At 46.6% G+C, this 14,954-nt stretch overlaps 1 protein-coding gene across 2 annotated transcripts; it reads right to left on the bottom strand.

Annotated features, from left to right (window-relative positions):
- Positions 1-7,282: 7,282 nt before the first annotated feature.
- Positions 7,283-11,616, bottom strand: LACRT (lacritin). 2 transcript variants are annotated; one of them, XM_072973906.1, is made up of 7 exons: positions 11,512-11,616; positions 10,252-10,284; positions 9,018-9,131; positions 8,523-8,630; positions 8,196-8,285; positions 7,870-7,958; positions 7,283-7,420 (listed from the first exon to the last, which is right to left on the bottom strand). In XM_072973906.1, the coding sequence occupies exons 1-6, from the start codon at positions 11,567-11,569 to the stop codon at positions 7,930-7,932; spliced, it is 432 nt and encodes a 143-aa protein (XP_072830007.1). In that variant the 5' UTR covers positions 11,570-11,616; the 3' UTR covers positions 7,283-7,420; positions 7,870-7,929. The 2 variants fall into 2 exon arrangements, with proteins under 2 accessions (XP_072830007.1, XP_072830008.1); XM_072973907.1 differs by lacking the exon at positions 9,018-9,131.
- Positions 11,617-14,954: the final 3,338 nt, after the last annotated feature.

Genomic DNA, 14,954 nt, shown 5'->3' with positions numbered 1-14,954 from the left:
AAATATTATATGATACCACCTACATGTGGAATTAAAATAATACAAATAAATCTATATACAAAACAGAAACAGACTCATAGACATAGAAAACAGACTTATGATTACTGAAGGGGAAAGGGAGGAAGGAGGGAATAAATTAGGAGTATGGGGTTAACAGATACAAACTAGTATACACCAATTGCTATAAAGGATTTATTGTATAGCACAGGGAATTATATTCAATATCAGTATTATATCTACTAATAATGAATAATGGGACATAATCTGAAAAAAACATAGAACAGAATCACATTGCTGTACACAAGAAAATAACACAATGTTGTAATTCAACTATACTTCAGTTAAAAAAAAAGTGTATTTTGTCCTTTCTCCCCTGTTGTTCACCATCTGATTTTCATGAATCATCATAGTATTTTTTATTAATTCTCCTACTAATTTCCTTTATATCTTTAAATGTACTTATATTTAATAGTATATATTTAATAATATATTAAATGTTACTTGATTTAGCAGTTTAAAAGTAGTTTTTGGTCTTCCAACTATAAAAGTTGTATAAATCTGCCTACTTATATCAGCCCCACTCTGTCTTCTGTCTCTACCACTTCTAGTCTGATCTCTTGTTACGTTCTCCTACTCTATAACATTTACCTTCTACTTTGTAACTGTAATTCCCACAGCAGTTTTAGCTTTTGTCTTGCCTTAAAGTAGATTTAACACTCACAGCTAATCCTTTTACTTGGTTTTCTCCATTTATCTCTTGGTTGGCTAGAGTTTCTTGTCTAATAGTTTCTTTGAAAGGTTCATAGGAATGAAATTCCTTGAATTCTTGCCTGCTGGACCTATTTGTCTGTTGCCTTTAGCCTGGTAAAATAGTTTAAGTACAAAATGCTTTGATCTCACTTTTGTTCTCCCAGAAGAACGTGCAGGGATTTCTCCACTGTCCTTTGTTATTGAAATCTGGAGCCAGCCTGAATGCATACATGGCCTCAGTGAGTGTGTTGTTAGTTTTGCCTGAATCCCCAATGATTCTTTTTTTATCTTCAAGAAGGAATCAGCTCAGTCTCAGCCAGTCTCAGCGTTGGTCATTTTGAATTAGTTTTTCCTTCAATCTGTGGATTCAAGTTTTTAATGTCAATTTTTAATTGTGGTAAAATATACATAACAGAATTAAAAATTTGTTTTTAATTTTGGGGGAGATAATTAAGTTTATTTTTTAATGGAGGAACTGAGGACTGAACTCAGAACCTCATACATGCTAAACATGTGCTCTACCACTGAGCTATAATTTCCCCTCCAATAACATAGAATTTATTGTGTGGACAACGAATGCCCCCTGCCGCATCAGCAAACAAAGAATATCATAGCATCAAGCCATCAGCACTACAGCTGTGCCCCTCCCCCTTCCCCCAAGGTGACAAACAGGCTGCCTGCCACCAAGCCATCAGCACCCCCAACAGTGTACCCTGAGGAGATTCGTTATAGGCAGGAACCGGATATTGGCCCTAGATAGTTAAGGTGCGTATCAAAGGAATGGTTTCAAAGAGCCCAGACTCTTGCATCTTCCTATACAGAGAAAAGTGCCAAATTCATTAAGTCCTCAACAAGTTTGCTGAATTAAACATAATTCTCAACTTTCAGGTTGTGCTTTTATTTATTTATTTTTTTAGGTGACAACCATCTAAATCATTTTTTGGTATGCAGTCCAGTCGTGCAGCCCACCTCCAGAACTCTCTCATCTTGCAAAACCGAAACTTTATATCCATAGAACAACAGCTTCCTGTTTTCCCCTCTCCCCAGCCAGATTCAAGTTTTCTTTTTAAGTTTTAAGAAACACTGTCTTCAATTATGTTTTTCTTTTCTAGGTTTCAGTTCATTTTTTCAGGAGCAGTCATTATAAATATGGTGGATCTGGTTATAAATAAGGTGTCCTTGATTTTGCTCCTATGAGTGTATCGTGTACTTCAGAGAAGTTGCCCTTTGCCCATTCTGCCCATGATCTTTCATTAGGGGATGCTGTGTCAGCATCCTCCCTCAAATTTGTTTCCAGATTCACTGGATTTGGCCAAAGTTCTTCATAGAAAGTGTTATTTGGGGGTGTAAGTGCTTTCTGTTTTCACCCGGGATGGAATTTACACATCTGTATTTATTTTTCTTGTTGTAATCAATTCAATTTCTGTCAGAGATAAGAAGTAGGTAGATGTATCTTTACTCCCACTCCTTACATTTGGAAGGGTGTTAGTGAGTGTTTTGTTTTTTTTTTCCATGTCCTTTTCTGGATATTAAACTTCCATAACCTCAGAAAGCAGGTGAACAACAGCAAACCCAGAAATAAGCCTATCTTTAATTAAACAATTATTTTTTCATTTCATGAAATTTAGGGTGGGGAGGGAGGCAGAAAGTTGTGCATAGCCTTTTACCTGGACACTGATGTGTTTGTACGTACCTTTAGTGGTTTGTCCCGTAGACCACTCTCTGTGCCCTGCACCCCACCACCCCCCTCAAAGTAACATGTCCCGGTGGACAGACCCTTACCACGAGGGGGAGCTGGCTGCTTCTTTTCTCTTGTACAGTCCTCCCTAGGTATCTGCAGGGGGTTGGTTCCAGGATGGGACCCTCCCGCCAACCCTTGCCCTGATACCAGCAGAGGCTCAGGTCCTTTATATGAAATGATGTAATACATGATCCTCCCATATACTTGAAATCATCTCTGGATGACTTTTAATACCTAATGCAATGTAAATACTATGTAAATAGTTGTATATTCAATGTAAATAGTTGCCAGCACATAGAAAATTCAGGTTTTGCTTTTTGGAACTATCTGGAATTTTTTTCCTGAATATTTTCAATCTGTGGTGGCTTGAATCTGTGGATGTGGAACCTGTTGATAGGGAGGGTCGACCGTAGTCTGTCTAGGTCATTTGCACTGCTGTCATTGCCTTCGGGGTTGAAAAAGGTTTTACCCCAGCTGGGGTTTCCTCTGAAACAGTATCTGGAGAAGTTGTTCCCCTTCGTCCGGCTTTGTCATGATCTCTGTGCCTCTCTCGGCACAGATGCTTGGATGTGAGATGGTTGACATTTGCCCCTCTTGGGTGGGGGGAGGACCTGGGATGTGTTGGGGTGCTGGACGTCTCAGGAGCCCGGGTGGGTACCGGCAGTGCGGAGGATGAGAGGAGTGCTGTGTGCAGGTATGAGCCCCAGCTGCATGAATCTTCTTCTTTCAATATGGACCACTTGTTGAGCACCTGTTACCCACTGAGTATTGGGGATACTGACATGACTCTCACACAGACCTGCTTCTAAAGAGTTACCTGTCTGGTGAAGAGGTAGCATACATGCAAGAAACATGTTCTGAGCACAGAGAGGCATAGTGTGAGCCCTGGCAGTTGGGCTTTCTCTTTTTTGTAAAGCAAATGAAATGGAGGGCAGTCATCAGTTTCAATCCCTAAATTATAACTTGCTTAATAAATAATATCCTGTAGCTTATCTTCACCGACTAAGCTTGCTTTAATTATTTTTGCAAATTGCATACCCTCTAAGCTTCATGTAACCTAGATAATATATCACAAGACTCCTTAACCACCCCCTGCAGACCACCTCTGACATCTAGGTCACTATGGTAACAGTCGCTTAAGTTGTTTTTCAGGAACTTGGAGTCAGCTCTTGTCCAGTTTGAGCTGGTTAAGGTTGGTTGGGACCACTTACTCTCAAACTGGCTTTGCACAATTGTCCAATGAATGACCTTCTGATGTCAGAGGGCCAGAAAGTCTACCCTCAGATCGTGCTAACATAGCCATTTTCTGAACATGCATCCCATGAAAAGCATGTAACTTGGATGCTCCTGCACAGAGCACAAATTACCTCACGTTTCCCCTACCTCCAGTCACCTTTCCCTACTCCTAAGACCACCCTGCTTCTCTATCCCACAAATATTCCAAGCCCCTGACCTTCCGGGAGGTGGATTTGAGATCTGTTCTCCTCACATGCCTGCCTCGTGAATAAATGCTTTCTCGGCTGCTCACCTTGACATCCCGGCATTTAGCTTACTGCGTGCGGGCAAACAAAGCTGGTTCCTGCTTTGGTAACATGAGTGCCTGACTTAAGCTTTGATTGCCGGGGCATCCACTTCAAAGATGGCTATCTTAATAAACAACAATTGCCAGCCACACGACTAGATAAAAAGCCAGGCTGCTTCCCCACAGTGAGGCTCCTTTGTTTTAGAGATCTTGGCTGGTTTTGATAAGTGACCTTTTGGGTCACTTGTTTTTCTCTTCCCATGCTTTAAATTCTTTCTCTTATGTTTTAAATTCACTAATAAAGAGTGGACCCTGGAAACCCTAGACCTGCCTCCTGAACCTCAATAAAAACAGCATCCCAGGCCTGCGTACTCCCCCCACCCCCCCTCCGCCTCCCCACCATAAATGCCTGTGTGGCCCCAGGTGTGCCAGGTAATTTCCAGCTCCTGTAAGTAATACATTCCCCCCACCCTTTCCATAGTGTCCTGGTAATTATTGCTGAAGGGCATCTTGCAGTCATAATAAAAACCACAAGGGCTGGTCCAGCCACAACATTGGTTATTGATAGGCTGAGATCAGCATCAAACAAGAGGATGGAGAAATTAATTTCACAGGATGAGAATGGAGAGGTGGGCAGAAGTGGTGAAGTCATTCAACATTCAGCTAATATTTACTGAGTGCCTCTTTGTTCTAGGCACTGTTTTAGGCCCTGGGGATACATCAGTGAAAGGAACAGAAATCCCTGCCCTCGTGGTGCTTACTTCCTAGTGAAGAAAGCAGGCAAATAAGTAAATAACACAGTATATTGGATAATAGTGAGAAATGCTACAAGCTGAAGAAGTTCTAGAAATCTACTGTACAACATAATGCCAGTAGTTAACAATACGGTGCTGTGCACTTAAAACCTTAAGAGGGTAGATCTCATGCTAAGATGGTAAATGGTTTTAACACACACACACGTGGCAAGGAGACACAAGATTCTTGGAGGTGATGGTAACACAGGTGTGTGCTTATGTCCAAACTCCCCAAAATGTATACACGAAACATGTGCAGTTTTTTTGTACCTTAAATATACCTCGAATAGCTGCAAAAAATGCTAAGGACAACAATAAAGTAGGGACTTTGTGAAGGAAGCTGCAATTTTAGACAGGCTGGCCAGGAAAGGCCTTTCTGAAAAAGTGGCATTTGAACAAAGATCTGATGGAAGTGAGGGAATGAGCCATTACATTATATGCCAGATGTTGATATACATCTTTTGCAATTTAAACCGTGAGTAAAAAATTCTAGGTGCCTGCTTTAGCACGTGTGAAAGTATATTTAGTTTTAAAAAATTCTTTTAGAACAAAGTTTAGGAAAGAGAAATTAAGAAAGCAATCGTATTTACAATAGTGTCAAAAAGAATGAAGTATAGGAATGAATTTAACCAAGGAGGTGAAAAATCTGTGCAGGGAAAACTGTAAGACCTCTATATACATATCAGCCAGAATGGAATAGTATGCAGCCATGAGAATGAAGGAAATCATGCCATTTGCATCAGCATGGATAGACCTCGAGGGTATTATGCTCAGTGACATAAATCAGACAGAGAAAGACAAATACTGTAAGATCTCACTTATATGAGGATCTTAAAAAAAAGAAAAATTGAACTCGTCTTAACAAAAAGTAGATTGGCTGTTGCCAGGGGCTGGGAGGTGGGAGGAATGGGTGATGGTGGTCACAGGGTCTGAACTTCTGGCTATAAGATGAAGCCAGTAGCCTGATGAGAGGATGGATCTGGGAATGGGGTGTGTATCAGCTTCCTAGCTCTGCCATAATACAGTGCCATCAACTGGATGACTTAAAACAACACACATTCATTGTCTCAGTTCTGGTGGCTAGAAGTCCGAAATCAAGGTGTCAGCAGGGCCATGCTCCCCCTGAAATCTATAGGGGAGACTCCTTTCTTACCACCTTTCTAGCTTCTGGTGTTTGCTGGTGATCCTTGGCCTTCCTTTTCTTACAAATGCATCACTTCATGGCCATCTTCCCTTGTGTGTCTTCACATCATCTTTCCTCCGTGTGTGTCTGTGTCCAGATTTCTCTCTTCTTATAGACAGCGGGCATATTGGTTTAGGGGTTCACCCTACTCCAGAGTGACCTTAACTAATTGCATCTGCAATGACCTGATTTCCAAGTAAGGTCACATTTTGAGGTACCAGGGGTGAAGACTTCAACAGGTCTTTTTGGGGGGCACACTTCAACCCATGAACAGGGTGGCAGGCTACTTGAGTGTGAAATGCCCTGTGTACCCAGCGTTGATCATAATCAGCGCTCCGAGGGGATCTGTTCCTTGGTAGTGTTCTCCGAAATGCAGGATGTGTGGTGGTGAGTAGGCTGAGTAGGAGGATACATTACTCCATTCATTCAAAACCGGGTCTACGTTGAATGCCTCCCAACCCCAGGATAGAAGGGGAGGGAATCTGATGGGGTGGAAGGAAGGACAGTCTAGAATCAGTGATCTAGGGGTGTTAGAGAGCAGACATCCTGTGCGCCAGGCCTGGGGAGAGGGCTGGTGGGAGAGCTGATGCTTCTGTCTTTCTCTACAGTCATGAGTGTCCTTCCCTGCTCATCTGTGTGCAAAGCGCAGCCCTGGCCTGCGGTGGGGGAAAGCGGGGGATACAGGATTAGTACGTGGGTAATTGTAACAGATTCAATTGGTCTCTTTGGTCAAGCACCAGCCATCACTGCAGTGGCTCATTATTTTACTTCTGTGATCTAACTGGCCGTGGCCATTCACTTTGGCCCAGCGTAGAAAGTATGAATAGGGGGTGGCCCAGCATGAGAAAGTGGCTTTAATAACAAGGGCTCAGGCTTTAACTGTTTTCAAGATGATAAATCCTGCTTCGCTGGAGGTTGATTTACTTTTTGGGAATGCTCAAATGTCCCTGGGAGCCATGTGTGAAGAATAAGGAAGGGAGGGTAGAGCTCAGTGGTAGAGCACATGCTTAGCATGCACGAGGTCCTGTGTTCAATCCCCAGTCCCTCCATTAAAAAAAAAAAAAGAACCTAATTACTTCCCCCTTCTCTCCTGACCCCAAAACAATAAGGAGGCAGACCAGAAGTAGAGTGGCATTTGGACCAGAGGGAGATCCAGCAGGTGTGGCTGTGGCTCAGTGTGGATCCAAGGGCTTGTGAGAGGCTGTGTGTGGCTGAGAGCCTGGGTCAGGCATGGCTTTCCTCCTGCTCTGCTCCAGGGCCCACCCCACAGAGCACAGACAAGCGCAAGCTGAATGCTTTCAGTTTAATCTCTCTAGGCTACAAGCATGTTTAAGGCGGTAAGTCCAGAGACCCATTCTGTTCAGTTTCTCAGAGTGAAAATATTGGAGAAGTGAATTTTTTCCTCAGGGTTTGTGCAAATTCGGCTGCATCTAGAGTATAGTGGAGAGGAGAATGAGGCTTGAAGTTTGGAGGCACCAGCTCCACCCTTTCCTTCCTCCTCTGCTCCATCTTCTGCTTCCCAGCCTCACTGAGCCCCTGGAGGGGCCTCGTACCAAAATCAGAGGGACGGCGGTTAGAGTCACCGTAGGACAAGGGACCTGCCCTCTCCCACCACCCGGGCAGGACTGAGAGGAAGACAAGCAGGCCGTGGACAAGAGGAAGGCTGGAGGTCAGACCCCAGGGGAAATCTGATATGGGGCAACCATGGTGGTTTGCATGTAGGCGAGAAATTGGAGACATCATGAGGGAAGCTTCTGCAGGGAGTGCAGGGACTCAGTGTGGGGTGCAGGTGGTGGCGTGTGCTGTCCGCCTCCCACCCCTGGGCGGTGGGTGGTGAGAATTCCCACTCCCACAAGCCTTTGCTTTGGGATGTACTCACCTTTGATTCATTTTTTCCCAACTTTAATTTTTTCACGTAGTTTTTCTCCCGCTCTTTTGGCTAGCCTGAGACTTTTCTTACCCAGAGACCTAATTTTGGAGCAGAAAAATCACATGGGCAGGAAAGTCGTATCTTTAAAGAGGACGCCCACTTTCCCACTTTCCCACCTTCCCCCAACCCCATCCCCCACCGGACATTATTATCCTTGGACAAATTCCTAAAGTGGAGAAGTTTTGCTGGTGGCGTGTTCTGTCCGTTTCCCACCCCTGGCCCGTGGGTGGTGAGAATTCCCACTGCCACGAGCCTTTGCCTGGGGATATACTCACTTTCGAGGAATTTTTTTCCATCTTCAAATCTTTCACGTAGTCTTCCTCTCGCTCCTGTGGCTAACTCGAGACCTTTTTCTACTCCGAATTCTAATTTTGGAGCAGAAAAATCACATGGGCAGAAAAGTCGTATCTTTAAAGAGGACTCCCACTTTCCCACTTTCCCACCTTCCCCCAACCCCATCCCCCACCGGACATTATTATCCTTGGACAAATTCCTAAAGTGGAGAAGTTTTGCTGGTGGCGTGTTCTGTCCGTTTCCCACCCCTGGCCCGTGGGTGGTGAGAATTCCCACTCCCACGAGCCTTTGCTTTGGGAAATACTCACCTTCGATTAATTTCTTTCCATCTTCAAATTTTTCACGTAGTTTTTCTCTGGCTCCTTTGGCTAGCTCGAGACCTTTTTCTACCCCAAGACCTTTTCCTATCCCGAGTCCTAATTTTGGAGCAGAAAAATCACATGGGCAGAAAAGTCATATCTTTAAAGAGGACTCCCACCTTCCCCTGACCCCACCCCCCACCGGACATTATTATTCTTGGACAAATTCCTTAAGTGGAGAAGTTTTGCCTAGGGGCCCAGTTTCTTTCTCCTGAGAAGGTGGGTGGAAGGGGAAAGAAACCACCTAAGGTGCAGGCAGCAACATCTACTGTTGCAGAAACTCTCGGTAGGGGGTGCAGGGTGCACCCCCATTTGTGCCTTTGTGTCCGGGTGAATGGCTCTGCCTGCTTCTCCCTGGGCCTGTCTCTGTGGGTGGAGGCGTCATGCAGGCCTGCCGCCAGACACTTCTCTAGGTTGTTATCTGGCGTAGAGACAGAGACTTACGCAGGGGTTTGAATACTAAGGTGGTTTTCTCCTGAGTCACTGCCGAAGTCTCCTGGGTTGTCTTTTGGGGTGAAGCAGATTCCACTACACATGTCGTCGTCTTATTAGCTTTAGCTACAAACCAACCAATTTGTTGAATTTAGCACAATCAGTGTTTTTTCCTCTTTGGAAGGGGTAAGAGGGCCCCAGGATACCTCTCTGTGCTGGGTGCCAGAAAACAAGAGTGAAAGGGCATGAACTCTGCCCTCTTTAGGGAGGTAACACACAATGTGCCTGCTATGGAACTGAATGTGTGTGTCCCCCTCAAATCATATGTTGAAATCTTAACAGTGGCGCCCACCCCCCTGCCCCCAGCAATGTGATGGGAAGGGGGGCCTATGAGATTAGTCACAAGGGTGGGGTTCCCCTGAGTGGGATTAGCACCCTTATAAAAGAGACCCCGGAGAACTCTGTCTGTCATGTGAGGATACAATGAGAGACTGGCAGTCTGCAACCTGGAAGAGGGCCCTCACCAGAACCTGACCAGGCTGGTGCCCTGATATCAGACTTCCAGCCTCCAGAACTGTGAGAAATACACTTCTGCTGTTTAAGCCTAGTTGCTAGTTACAGCAGCCAGATTGGATCAAGACAGTGCCTCCTGGAAAGTGGGCAGAGTTGGGGAGGGATATGGGGTGGGGTCTGGGGAGAATCAGGGGGCATGTCAGAGAGAAGCTGGGTCTTGGAGGCAGGAGTCTGGCAGGGAGGATGTTCTAAAGGGGCTTCTTTGGGGGCAGGAAGTGAGTCAGCAAGAGCTTGGGGGAAGGCATGGGTGGGGCAGGTGTGGGGAGTGCAAACAAGTTCAGCTGAGCTGATGTGGCTGGTAGTGGAAGGAGAGGCATGGAACACAGGGCTGGAAACGAGGTCTGAGGCTGAATAAGAGGCACCTCGCTGAGGAGCTGGGAGTTAGGGGAGGTGTTTGCGGGTGACAGTATTAATACCATGTGTGACATTTCCTTTGTCATTTATCCTCATCTTTTCCTCCCTTTTATTCACAACAAATCTTTTCCCCAGACTTCCCATGGCCTTAGCCTTAGTTTCTCCTCAGCCTTGTCCCACCCTAGTCTGTGCTCCTCCCATCACCATCAAGAGCAGGACCCAAGTCCCCTCCCCCTGGATTCCTCTCCCAGCCCCCACAGACATCCCCAGCTGTTAAATTAAAACTTCCCCCCAGGGCAGGAGGAGGGAGAGAACTCACGGGTCACAGGTTCCTGGACCGGAGTAGAATTTTCTGTAATGGAGGAAAGAGATGACAGTGAGCACTGAGCCTGCCCCGAGAGCCACCCTCCCTCCCTCCCATTCCCAATCCCCGGCTCCTGGAATGGCCTGTGGACGCAGGGGGACACACTGCTCTGTAGGTTCAATGTGGCCACATCACTAGGTCCCCCTGGGTGTTCTTTCTGATGTTTAATTTTAACTCCTCCTGCAATTTGTTGAAGCAGGCTCTCCTTGGGAAAGTGTCATATGCCTCTGAAAACTGCCCTCCTCCCCGCTTGCTTCTAGCTTGTGAAGGTTCCCTGAGATCCCCGTAGCGGGGACGGCTGTGGTCGGAGGGGCTCTCTGTGATGGAGCAGGACAGTGCGGGGGCCACGGGGCCACACCCCAGTGATTTCTAGGGTTGGACCCCCCATTCTCTTCATTCTTTTAACACAACATTTATGCAAAGCTAATTATGCTAATTGAAGGGGGTTCAGTGCTGAAGAAAGTGGACAGACCCTGCCTGACAGAGCTGATAGTCCACGATGTAATTACTTAGTTCCCGGTGTGATTATGCAGGGAGGGCCGGTACAGGGTGTGATCAGGGCAAACGGGGCCTCATTTATTCTGCATGTTCATGGAAGGCTCCTTTGAGAAGCTGATATCTAAACTGAGATTTGACAGATAAAAAACGTGTTGGCCAGGCGATGCTCAGAGCTGGAGGAAGGGACAGGGGAGGAAAAGCATTCCAGGTGGAGGGAAGGGCAAGAAGGAAGGGCAAGAAGGAAAGTTCTGATGTTCGATGTTCAAGGAATGGCAGTGTTGTCCTGGCCCAGACAGTACTTTTGTGAGGCTGGAAAAGGCATCCTGAGAGACGTGATCAGAGGCAGGGGGCACCACTTGGCACGTGCAATGCAGGTGAGATTTCAGCCCCCACCACCCCTGGCCTGGCACTCTTGTGCAGTGGACAACCTGCCCAGCTGTACGCGGTGGCCCAGAGGCCCTACAAGAAGGCCAGAGGGGCAGGAGCGTAATGGGTAGAGGATGGTGTGTGAGGTGGTGGACCAGGCAGGGCTGGGGTGTCCTGGCTCCCTGACCAGTGGGGTCAGGCCACGGGGGGAGACCTGGGGGCACGAGTCACTTGCAGAGGCAGGCGGAGCTAGGACAGCACTGGGAGAGAAAGAGAGGCAGGAAGACAGGAGGGGTGGCTGCCCTGGACCATGAGGGCTCTGGTAGGGTGCAGGGGAAGGGCCATACTCACGGGCACAGACCAGGATCCCAGCCAGAGCTGCCAAGAAGAGGAGAGCCGTGAATCTCATGGCCTTGGGAAGAGGAGTGAATGTAACCGCACAATCCTCTGAGGGTCCGAGAATGCCTGTACTGACACTGCTGGGCCCTTTTAAGGATGTCACTGGCCAATGGGAATCAAGCTTGGAGGGGTGTGACATCCGCATCCTCCTCCCCTTCTTCCCCAAACTGTCACCTGCTAAGTCAACAAGGGCTAGGTGGGGCTGACCCACGCCTGGCATCCGTACAGGGAGGTCCTTTCCCTCCTGACTTCCAGCCATCCCTTTCCCCCTCCCTCCCTTCTCCATCCCTCCTGCCCCCCTGGGTCACATCCCTGGGGTCACAGGGACCAGAGACAGAGCAGGTTTTGTTTGGGGTGATTCTGGAATGTGTCTGTTGAGGGTCCTGGTAGAACTGGGGTTCTGGCATCTCTCCAAGGGGAGTCTGGGGGCTCAGGAGATCACGTCCGCCTTTTGCCTCCATTCCCACAGGAGCTCAGTGCAACCCTGGCTCCCCAGACTATGTGAGCCTTTCCCGGGGAGGCTTCGCTCAGGACACCTGGGGGCTGAGTTCATGGCTCCTCTCTCCCCTTGAGGGGCTGGCTTTGAAGGCACTGTGCCTTCTCTGGAGGGGTCTTCTGTTCTTGAAGTTATCTAACCCCTATGAGGCACTGCCCCAGCTCCACATGGGCCTCTGTCAACCTCTATCTTCAGGCCCAACCAACAGGACTCCATGTTTCTGAGAGGTTCTCTAAATTTACTGAAGTTGGACCTTGGTTCTCCATTCAAGTGGGGAGCTAATCCATAGTGTGAACAACCCAGAAAAATAGATAATTCTGAAGAAGCTTCTCTTTGAGTTGAGATTTCTTCCCCTCCCTGAGCTGGGATTCAAGAGCCCTGGATTTTGAGTTCTGGCTTTGTCACATACACAGGACAGTATACTGTCCAATACTGAAAACTGCAGGGTTTTCATTTGTCATCTAGGAGTTTGGGCTCCTCTATGCAGGACAGTAGTGGAGAGTAAATGAAATAACATATGGCCAAGAATCCGTTAGACGATCCATTTCTATGGAATGTGTGGGATTCCTGAACCACGCAGAGGGTGGGAGGGTTTGGTTCAGGTTGGTGCTAGAAGCTTAACAGACTGGGGCCAAGGGGAAACAGGAGCCCGTTGAGGGGCTGATGGGTGGGAATAGGGCACTGGATACCAATCTGTGATGCTCTATTTGCTTGGCGTTGCCCCTCAGCAGGACCAGGAGGTCGTGCATTCTTCTCTGCCTCACGGCTGCTCTGCAGATGAGCGTGGGAAAACAAGTATTGGGGAACTTTTGACATGAGGGTGTTTGGGGTGTCTCGGTTCAGGACATTAATCTCTTTAGGGGATTAAGGAAGAGAAAATTAATGGGGTGGGACATTATAGGCATGAAGAGGGAGAACTTTCAGGCCACTTCATCCATCCTTGGCCTCCAGATAAGATGTCCATCACATTCAGGCAGCTGATCTGCTCCAGACATAGAGGGTGGGAATGGGGTTAAAGTATGGGTCCCCCACTAACTCCCTGTGTGATCTGATGTTTAAGGTTTCTCTGGCACCTAATGGTGGCCAGTAGGTGAAGAAGAGGGATTCATTGAACTAATGCGGGGACAGGACCTGACAACTGCCTGCTTGCCTGAGGGTCCAGGCCTGGGAGCCTTGGAGGTGGTTGTGGCCTCTACTGGGATGGGAGGGCTGAGTTACAGGAGAAAGCGTTGAGTGCATCGATGCCCTGGGGTGTGTGTGTGTGTGCGTGTGTGTGTGTGTGTGTGTGTGTACACTGCAGGAGAAGCTCTGCCTCTAGACCCCAAGCAACCTCAATGAGCACATCAGAAAAGCCAACAGGAGCAAACTACATTATTTGCACAAGTTTTTTCGAACAGGAAATTAGAATTTTGGCATCAACATTAGAGCTGTCACAGAACAGGGTCTTTCCAAATGTCACTGCTCAGCCCTTTTCCTCCCCCAATCCTCCTCCTGGCCTCAGGAATTAAAGAGGCAGGTACTGACATCAAGAGGAATGAGATGGAAGGGAGGGACATTTGTTCTATAGAAAATTTTCATTACCTTATAAATGTGCCCAGGTTCAATGTTACCCCACATTGTAGAGCCCAGGAAAGAATGGGCTTAGAGAAGAGAGACACACCCCATATGTCTGGGTGAGGGGTTCTCAGTGATGTCCTATCTTCTAGGGTACCTCCATGATGACTGTCTGTCAGTTTGTGTCTTTTCTCACATCCTGGCTATTCTCCATCCATCGTCCCTCCCCCGTCTCCCTCCCTCAGGTCTATTCCCTGCCCATCTCTGTACTGATCTGGGAGGATGCACTTTGTGGGCTGCATCGCTTGGACTCCCTTACCCTCTAGCTGCCACCTGAGTTTGGCCAATGGGGGACATTGATGGGAGGTCAGAGGATGGGAAGAGAGAGGTCGGGGCATTTGTTCCACCTGCTCCCTCCTTGCTTTGGCATATGTTCTAAGATGGTTCCCAATGGTCCCCACTTCCTGGCACTCATGCCCTTGTGTAATTCCCTCTGCCCGAGCATGGGCTGGACCTAGTGATTCACTTCCAACAATCAGAGAACCCTGAGTAAAACAGGTACTGATTAGTTAAGACTGGAAAAACTTAATGTTGCAGAGGCCCAACATTTATTATAAAATGTTATAAACATTTATTATAAAATTTATAATTATAATTTAAAAATTTATAAAATATAAAACATTGAGGAATTAAAATTAATATTTATAAATTTATATATTTATAAACTATTTAAAAATATTTTACAAATATATTTATGTATAAATTTATAAATAAGTTATATAAATATATAAAATACTTGTATATATATTTATTTCTTGATTTTAAGGAATTGGCTCACAAGATCATAGAGGCTGGAAAGTCCAAAATCTGTAGTTCAAGTCTGAAGGCTTTTGGGCTAAAGACCCAGGGAAGAGCTGTCAATCCAAAGGCCATTTGCTGGCAGAGTTCCTTCTCCCTCCGAGGATGTTAGTCTTTTGTTCTATTCTGGCTTTCGACTGATTGGATGAGGCCCACCCACTGTATGGAGGACAATCTGTTCTAGTCAAAGTTCACTGATTTAAATGTTAATCTCATATAAAAATACCTTCCAAGAAACAGCCAGAATAATATTTGAGTAAATATCTGAGCACTGTGGCCCAGCCAAGTTGACACATAAAATGAACCATTACAGTAACCTTCAATATTTTGCTTTTGGAAGGGTTAGTGGACATTGGGTGGGGCCCAGAGGGAAAAAGACATGTTATGTGCAACTTCAGAAAGCTTTTTCCAGACTTAAAGTGAAAGACTCTCTTTTTCTATTCCTGGTTTCACAGGTGAAGTGGTGAGATCCAGGGAAGTGCAGGAC

This window comes from Vicugna pacos, chromosome 12 (assembly GCF_048564905.1).
Source record: "Vicugna pacos chromosome 12, VicPac4, whole genome shotgun sequence".
Taxonomy (NCBI): domain Eukaryota; kingdom Metazoa; phylum Chordata; class Mammalia; order Artiodactyla; family Camelidae; genus Vicugna; species Vicugna pacos.
The sequence above is the reverse complement of the archived record's forward strand: the minus strand, read 5'-3'. Positions and strand labels throughout refer to the sequence as shown.

Bases quoted from the DNA above. Each gene is read 5' to 3' on its own strand.
- LACRT (XM_072973906.1), bottom strand. From the start codon at position 11,569: ATGAGATTCACGGCTCTCCTCTTCTTGGCAGCTCTGGCTGGGATCCTG. The intron at 10,285-11,511 runs GTGAGTATGGCC...CCTCCATTACAG, and splicing joins TGGGATCCTGGTCTGTGCCC to AAAATTCTACTCCGGTCCAG. The intron at 8,631-9,017 runs GTAAGTCTCTGT...CTCCAAAATTAG, and splicing joins CTTAGTATTCAAACCCCTGC to GACTCGGGATAGGAAAAGGT.